General features: G+C 36.7%; 2 protein-coding genes across 2 annotated transcripts; one reads left to right on the top strand and one right to left on the bottom strand.

Annotated features, from left to right (window-relative positions):
* On the top strand, nucleotides 1-1,519 carry LOC117237757 (endocuticle structural glycoprotein SgAbd-8-like). Its single transcript, XM_033502061.1, has 2 exons — nucleotides 1-274; nucleotides 887-1,519. The coding sequence occupies exons 1-2, from the start codon at nucleotides 263-265 to the stop codon at nucleotides 1,271-1,273; spliced, it is 399 nt and encodes a 132-aa protein (XP_033357952.1). The 5' UTR covers nucleotides 1-262; the 3' UTR covers nucleotides 1,274-1,519.
* A 548-nt stretch (nucleotides 1,520-2,067) lies between these two features.
* Nucleotides 2,068-6,601, bottom strand: LOC117237756 (endocuticle structural glycoprotein SgAbd-4-like). Its single transcript, XM_033502060.1, has 2 exons — nucleotides 5,972-6,601; nucleotides 2,068-3,379 (listed from the first exon to the last, which is right to left on the bottom strand). Exons 1-2 carry the CDS (start codon nucleotides 5,981-5,983, stop codon nucleotides 2,912-2,914), a joined length of 480 nt encoding a protein of 159 aa, XP_033357951.1. The 5' UTR covers nucleotides 5,984-6,601; the 3' UTR covers nucleotides 2,068-2,911.
* Between the last annotated feature and the right edge of the window lie 1,955 nt (nucleotides 6,602-8,556).

Genomic DNA, 8,556 nt, shown 5'->3' with positions numbered 1-8,556 from the left:
ATCAGCCAACCGCTTTGTTATCCTCGGGCCACGTGTCTGGATCATCCGCAAAATTTGAAGGTGTCCTGTTCACAGAGTGGGAGAGAAAGGGATGGAGGGGGATTAAATAAGGCACCGGCTTGCCAGAAATTCACCGAATGTTCAGCTGATGGATATATAAAGGGATCCTGTGCCCCATGTTACGAGTCAGTGTAGTTTCCTCCTTGTGGAAGAACCAGAATTTCGCTTTCGAAACTAAAAACAAAAAGTCCGAGGTATCATCATGAACCAGTTGGTGAGTTCAGTAACAGTGCCTGTGCATGGTGTTCGGTTTCATTTTAACGGGTGGTCGGTAGATATGAAATTTTAAGATTCGATGTTATATCATAACGCGTGGTACGGTGCCATTGCGTAATTACACGATCTGAGATGACCGGTGTGTCCGGGAATATTCAGAATATCCGTATGAAAATTTCCGAGAAGTAATAAGCATATAGAGTACCGCTTATTCCTAGAATTTCTTGCTCCGACATAGTGTTACTGCTTTTATAAGTGGGATACTAAAATATATATTTTGTTACTCTTTTTCGTACTCAAATTCAGCAGTTACGGAGAAAATTGAGATCATCGTTCGTTCGTTACACGACTATATATTCTGTGAATTTCTAAAAATTTTCTACGCTGTTTATAATTAGAATATTCCATTCGAAATTAATCATCTTCTATCGTAGATTGCGCGCTTAGACCAAGCAATTGAATTTACGATTACGAATTTACCAACACGATCTAATGTTCCCACTTCTTTGCTCTAAACGCTCCTTTGCAACACGAGTCCATTGTACTCCTAGCCTCTAACTTGTTTATAAGTAAAATATTGGATTATTTTAAGAAAATTCGTACGTTTCAGACGATCGTGTTATGCGCCTTCGCTTCCGTGGCAGCCGCCGTTCCTCTGGGTGTGTACTCTTCTACCACGCCGATTCCCATTCTGAGGCAGAGCGCGGACGGCCCAAATCCAGACGGAAGCTACAGTTACAGTTACGAGACGGCGAATGGTATCCAGGCACAGGAGATCGGCTACCTTAACTACCCAGGCACCCAGGCTGAGTCTCGCGAGGCTCAGGGCAGTTACAGCTACACCGCGCCAAACGGTGAAATTATCCAAGTGTCCTACGTGGCTAACGAGAACGGATTCCAACCCCAGGGTAGTCATATCCCGACCATTCCACCCGCCATTCTCAAAGCACTCGAATACATTGCCGCCCATCGGGAGGAGCATATCGGCGCTCAATGAAAGGAGACAAACGTGGATCCGTATACGACAAGAAGATCGGTCTTCAAGCTCCTCGACGTTTATATCTAAACCAAAGTCGAGGATGTACGAAATGGAAACGTTGTTCTTTATTCGGCACGACTCTCGATCATTTTAGTGGCATTTTGAGTAGAAATTCGTTTACGAATTTTCGGATTCGGAGTTTCCAGGCTCGATTCGTACGTTAGCTTTGTATTTATGCATACTGCTTACGATTCAGTTTTTTTGTATTTTAAATAAGGAGATTGTAAGAGAACGTTAAGGAGGATTACTGTAAATAAATTGTACATTGATACCTTTATCTTTGTTGTTTTAGCGATCCAAGAGAATATTTTACAGTATCGCTTGCGGACCTTGTTTATCATTTATTAGTATTTATTAGAAGTACGTAACAATTGGCGTTATTTTAATTCTAATTTGGTCCGTTGCCTCTCGGTGTTATTTTGATTCACCGTTATTTCTTAGAAAATGGTAAAGCCAAGAAATGGAAATCAAAGATGTTTCGAGTGAAGCAATTGAAGGTAATTAATCTTCCGTGTAACTTTCCCTTTCCGTGACACTAACGATATTTTCAAGATGCTTGAATTTAATTAATTGATTTTTGAAAGCTGATTTCGCTTTTCATCTTCCTTTCATTTCCTTAAATAACTTCACAAGCAAAACTACATCAAGAAAGACCATAAACGAGCAATACCAAGTATCTAAAATATCTTCTTAAAATGACAATTCCCAATTCTATACGAAATTATTTCGTTTAATTAATAGTCTGATACATTTTCCATATTAGAATTATTTTATAAGCCTTATAAGTCTTACAATATAAGGAACATAATACTGATTTACGATTAAATAATATCAGCACATTTTCAAGATCGAAAGCTCGTAGAAATATCATAAACTTTTTAAGAAATATTCGTATCGATAAGCAAGTTTAGTGAGAAAATTAAAGATTAAAATCTAAACTTTTGTCGACATTCCCTTTTTTTAATTACAAAAAATGCGCGACTAAGCATCACAGAAATAGCGATTCCCTTAAATTCCGCCCAAGCTATGCAACGCGTGTTGTGAGTTTAAGTATAAAGTTGCACGTGCATATTCAATTGCATCCATCGCCTTTTTGCGCTCTATGTCGATAAATTATTTTCTAGGTAACACGTAAAAGTGCTTCTGTGGAGCGTGCAAGCATTCAATTCTGTGCGTGTTTGCGATACGGATAAAGAAGCGGAATTTTTTCTCGATATACATATGTATATTAGCGTGTTTATGAATTAATAAACATCGTTCGACAAAGAAAGTAGAACGATCAAACGCCATTAGGAAAATCATTAACATACGAAGAAAAAGACTAATACATAGAGAAATCGACAATAGATTTTGAAAAAATATATAGATAATTTTCACGGTAATAATTTCCTACGTTTATTCGTGAGACCGTAACACGTCGATGGTTAAACAAAGTTCCTCCATAAAAATATTTAGAAGCGAATTGAAGATGAGCGATTGTCGATGAAACGAGTTAATTCGTGACAAATGAGTTTTCTACGAAAATACGAGGTTTATTTTGTACATTATAAAAACTAACATGTGAACTATTCTAATATTCTAATGTATCACGATCGATCAGTTTCGTTGATTCGTCCTTAACGGTTTATATAGTCGATTAGTGTTGGCTGCTGGAACGGCGTTTTGTTGACTCGGCGAGTCTTTGGCGAGTTCCTCGGGTTCCGGAGTCGAGGGTTGTTTCGCGATCCAATCAAGAGCTCTCTGTATGGCTGGCGGTATTGGTGGCGGTGTTGGCACGTGAGTACCTGCTACTTGAGTACCAAATTCGTCGGCGGTCCAGCTAATTGCTATCGGAGTACCATCTGGAGCATTATACTGTACGGATCCTTGAATCAGCTGAGTTTCAGACGGCGTGCCGACGTACTTTCGACTTCCCGTCTCTGTTTGTACAATACCGCCTTCGGTCTCATAAGTGAACGAATAGTGGCCACGATTGTCACCGAGGTTCCGGTTTTCGCTGACGATCTTTTCCGGTTGCCGGAAATATTCCTGGCAGTGAGCCACTGCGATAAGCGTAAGGAAAACCTGAAAGATGAAGATACATGAAGATACATGTTAAGAAACAGTCGAATGTGAAAAATAAGACTAAACGATGCCAAAGTGCCCTATACGAAGACAGATAAATATTTGACGCTACATATGGACTTCGAATTGACACAGAAGGCGTACATTATTGCAAAGATTCAAAAGGTCGGAACTTAGTATGGAAAACAAATTATAGGTCTATAAAAGTCTAGAAAATAAAGCTAATGTGGATGTATGTTATACCATTATGGGGTATATAGCCAAACTCGAGGCCTATTTGAGCTAGTTATCCTACGCTCCGTGGTTCGTTAGAAAGGAAGAAATAAGAAAAGACCTAAACGTCGTCACACTAAGATAACCAGCAATCGCAAGGAAAAAGATGGAAACGCGCATTAATCTGTTGGTCAATAATATATACGATCGATATATCCCGTGTAAAGTATCCGGTTAAAAGAACACACCCTGCGGACTTAACAAACAAGTAAATATCTGCAAAGGATTCGCAAGATCGACTGATCTTAACGATAATGACGTTGTCTCGGAAGAAACGCTGTCTATTTTGCCACGTTTAAAACGATTTGCCTAATGTCTATTGACAAAATTGTAAAATGTATTCATAAGAAAATATTCAAAATTACGAGGTTGAAATAAATTTTCAGAACGATGCTGCTTTTCTTCTAAAACTTATAGAAAAGAAACAATTTGGTCGATTGAATTGCTACTTTTTAATTAATTATTGTACCAATTATAATTCTCTGTTTCTTCAAAATTCAAATCATTACATTCCGTTTATCGTCAAGATGCTTCTCCTTTTACTTCGACATCAATTCACAAAGTTAATTGAAATTTTCTTTCTTCGTCGCACGCTCATCAAATCATTTTATTAATGTTCAGTTAGTCGAAAAACACGCTTAACGTTCTTAATGTTCGCTTTCAGGATGCCAATGCTATTTTGATAGCAGCTGTTTATTCAAGTAGATAATCAGTAGCAAAATTATAGAGAGTCATCGTTAGCACGAATGCATCGATGTTTGATGTAGGCATATTGCATTATACATAACGATTGCTTAAGAAAGCTCGGTAAGATCGTAATGGTTGTACGTATTATCCATGTGCGCCAAACGTATTGAAAACTCGTTAAATTTTTAATCGGCAAAAATTTTTACTTCAAATCTTTATATATCGATTCTTGCTTGAAATTATCGTAGGATATTGTAAAGTTAAATAGAACCGAGCCACTCACTTCACTGTCTTTCTATTCCATCTTTTCTCGTTTACATTTTTACATCTTCCTTTGTCTGTACGTATTCGTTTGTTTTTGTCAGCCGTCCTTTATATCCGACTCTTAGTGATCGAACTAAAGCGTAACTATGGAACGTTAAGAAATAAAAGTCGATACAGCAATGCTTTAATCTTCGTTACGTCTGTCCTGTAAATCCGTTGAAATGCCTTTCCCCGTGAAAGGTCAGGGCAAGATGAATGTGTTAGTAGGTAGGTCAGAATAGTCATTACGATTGTAAGCAGTAAAAGGGACGAAGGAAATCTGGCTCTAATGTCGTTATCCGCAAAAAACTGTTCAACCTAGTTCAATCAATATCTATAGCTTCTTTCGAACATTTTCTTTCTCAAATATTTTTTTTCAAACATTTCATCAATCGCTGTTGCGTACTTTATAGTCATATTGAATTCACCGTGCGAACTGGAAGAAAATTTGTTAGAAGAAAGATGCGGTAATATACAAAATTTATATTCGTTACGTCACTTGAAACTGTTTTCGTAGACTCCATTTTTATGTTATACATTTTCATTGTCGTACAATACATAATTTAAGTTAAAGTATCGAGTAATTTTATAATTAATCAAGTAATTTGAATAAATATTTATGTTTATAAGTTTTTGTAGAAAATGATAGAGAAAGTAGCACAGAAAAAAGAAAGTACGACCACTTCATCAACAAGGAACGTAAATTAGCTATATAAATTTTAATATTATATATTCTCCGTGTAGTTTTTAATATTACTAAAATTCTATTTATTTTCTCAATAAAATTCTCATTTTTCGATATTTTCTGTAATTTCTTGCACTAATTATCAAAAAGTAACGAAGAAAATTGGTCGACATTTAACGACTGTATTTAAAACGCTATTCATGTAGATTTCGCAGAAAGATCTAGACATTATTAAGTAAATTATATTAAATAATTAAATAATAATTCTGCAAACTGTGCAAAGTTTCCTAGTAGAATCATACTGGACATTCAAGGAGCGAGGAAAATTTCTATCGATTGTCACGAATTGTAAATACAATTTTAGAACATGCTCGTTCACGTTGAATATCAAATAAATTGGACACCTAATAAAACACTTAAACAAATGATTCGATGTCACTGACTTCGTCGCGTTAAAAATTAATTACCTTTTGAAATTTCGATCTCAAATTGTTAGGTTTTACTGCGAAGAAAACAAAGACGCGAGGTTTAAGAATAAGAGCGACTTCAACCCTCGTTTGCATCACCAAGCAATAAACGAAAGAGGAAGTTGAACACGGTGCAGGATAGGACAAGAGTGGCACAAGGCAAAAGAAGATACTTACCAAAGAACGCATGTTGCCGAAATGACGCGACGGGACACGTGCCTGTGCAACAGCACAACGCTCTCTCGAGAAAGTGCGATGCGACGATGCGTGTGAACGATGGAGATAAGTCTGCGTCAGATAAAAAGGCAACGTCACATATAGAGCGTCGATGTTCTGCCGATGGTTGCCGGCGTGAAGTTCGTGAGCAACTCTTGGACTGTTGGGGGCACAGCCGACCTTTATACCGGCGAGTCTACACAAGCCAGTTGCCAGCCTTTACATAACCCGAGAAAGTTTATTTCGGGATATCCACATCTCGCTCTAGAGCACTTCTAACAGCGAACGATCCACACCCCCGTAGAAATAAAAAAAGGAGCAGAGATGATCGGTCCTTCGATCGTACCTGCGCGCGGCTTTTTAACGCGATTTCACCGGCCACTGTACTCGCGGCACCACGGTCATCCGTGGCTTTTCCCGTCCCAGTCCAATACCAGCAGAACTTGCGTAATCTCTCACTTGCGTAATTATCGCGAGTATTCTGGTATCTTCTCCTTTTTCCTTCCCGCCAACCTGAACAATGCACCGGAAGATAAAATGATTATAGTTTATTTCTTTGTACCCGAAATGGAGCTGACACCGATTTTGGAGATCCGCTCTTGGTCCATTCGCGTATATGCGTCATTCGAGAGACGAAACTTTCCGGTAAACGTCGGTTCAATAAACGACGAAGATTTATGTAATTTCAATGTGATCGAGACAGCCATCATTACCAGATAATGGTAAAGTGTTGATATTTGTGGTTATTTAATTGGTTACCCGACTAGTGGAAAGGAAGGCAAAGAAAGCTTTCTACTACTTTTATTGACGCTACCTTTTTAGTACCGTACTTATATTCTATGTAAATACTTTGCAAGCATCGTCAGACGCTTAATAAGACTTCATGAATAAATTCATGAAACATTTCGGATTATCGATAAAGATGAAAACAAAATGCGCTCAAAAAAGCTTGATATATGTTCGTGTGGGCTTTAATGTCAAATGCAAACGAACCTTTATATCGTAGCTTGAAAACATCTTAACTCACAATCTCATGGTATTGTAGTTACAATCTAGTGTGCATCGTGAACGACACGATAAATAAATTTCTCATCTTGGTTAATACCGCGCGTCGCCATCGTTAAATTCTTTCAACGTGATTTATATGTATTGCGTTATATTACAATATCAGGATCCTGAGGAGTATCAGATTATATTTAAAAAACCGACAACATATTTGAAGAAACGATGATAATTCGATACGCCATGTTCTGAGTAAAAAATTCAAAGACAATTACATTCCATTGGAATTATTATTGTGCTTGTCTTTACATAGCAAAGATGCAATTGCAAGGTAGTAGCAGAACGAATTGAGATTTCTTCATCGGATCTCATTTTCATAGCTTTATCTAATCCACAATTCTGAATAAGAAGTTTATGTATCATAGAGTTAATTGTTTTACACAATGATCGCTAAACTAAAAATTGCTTAAACTTTTTTTTTTGAAGAAGCAGAATGAAACACTCTTAGAAAGCACACAAATCCTGATTGTTAAAAGTTTGAAAATAATTTCCAAAGATGAATATAATAAGCACGGTAGGAAACCATGATAAAGATCTTGAAAGTTGTTGTTGGTTGAAAGTTGTTCAAATTAGTTCAACGACATAATATTTCTTTTTGCGAAACACACACGACTAGAATCGTTTTGTCATCGTTAGAAACTAGAATCTGCAGAAAACGAAACTGTTTACTCGGTCGTAAAATACGCTGAGCTCACATTATTGAGTTACAAGTAAGCAAGAAATGTTACGTTCGGCTGTACCTGTTATTTATCAGGAGGATAATGACATCGACTCGACGTCTCGAATGCCCGTTACTTGCACTTCTGTGGGAATTGAACTCTACGAATACAAGTCCTTGGCACAGTGATCCTAACGGCGTGCTACGTGTGACAACCAGCGTACACATAATTGCATTAACCGCTTCCTAATATATGCAAGTCAATATTTATTTTTGCGTAAGGAAGATCTTAGATGAAAGACAAAAGATTGTTGTACGTTTTTAATAAAAAGAAATAAAAACGATTTCCAAAAGTAATGAACATTTACAAACTCGTTCTCATTCCTCTTGAATCTTGTTTTAATAACGATTTCATATTTATTTATGCGTTTCGTTATTGGTTCACTAAAATCTGCATACCAGGAATTGCAAGAAAATTTGTAAGGAAAGGTTTGCGGAAGATATTTTCGTTAATACATTTCGACAATGTAAAACACATTGTTGGGAGGACAGGTTTTGGATTTAAAACTGGAAGAATAAAATCACCATTGATATTTCGACAGTAACTAGATTTTGCAAGTTTAAAAAAGAAGATCGTAAATTGAATTATTATAATTATTGTAATATCGAAAAATAGTTCTCAAAGTAAACAGGGAAGATACAGAGATCAATATTACAGTTGTAGTAAATATTTATCAAGAGATATACGTAATGTAACTTACGATTTGAGAAAATTGATTATTTAAAAACAAATATTACAATTTACTGTAAGAAAAAGATAGGAATG

This window comes from Bombus vosnesenskii, unplaced genomic scaffold (assembly GCF_011952255.1).
Source record: "Bombus vosnesenskii isolate JDL3184/JDL3185 unplaced genomic scaffold, Bvos_JDL3184-5_v1.1 scf7180000013398, whole genome shotgun sequence".
In the NCBI taxonomy this organism is placed as follows: domain Eukaryota; kingdom Metazoa; phylum Arthropoda; class Insecta; order Hymenoptera; family Apidae; genus Bombus; species Bombus vosnesenskii.
Note: the sequence above shows the minus strand (reverse complement) of the source record. Positions and strands in the feature narration are given on the sequence as shown.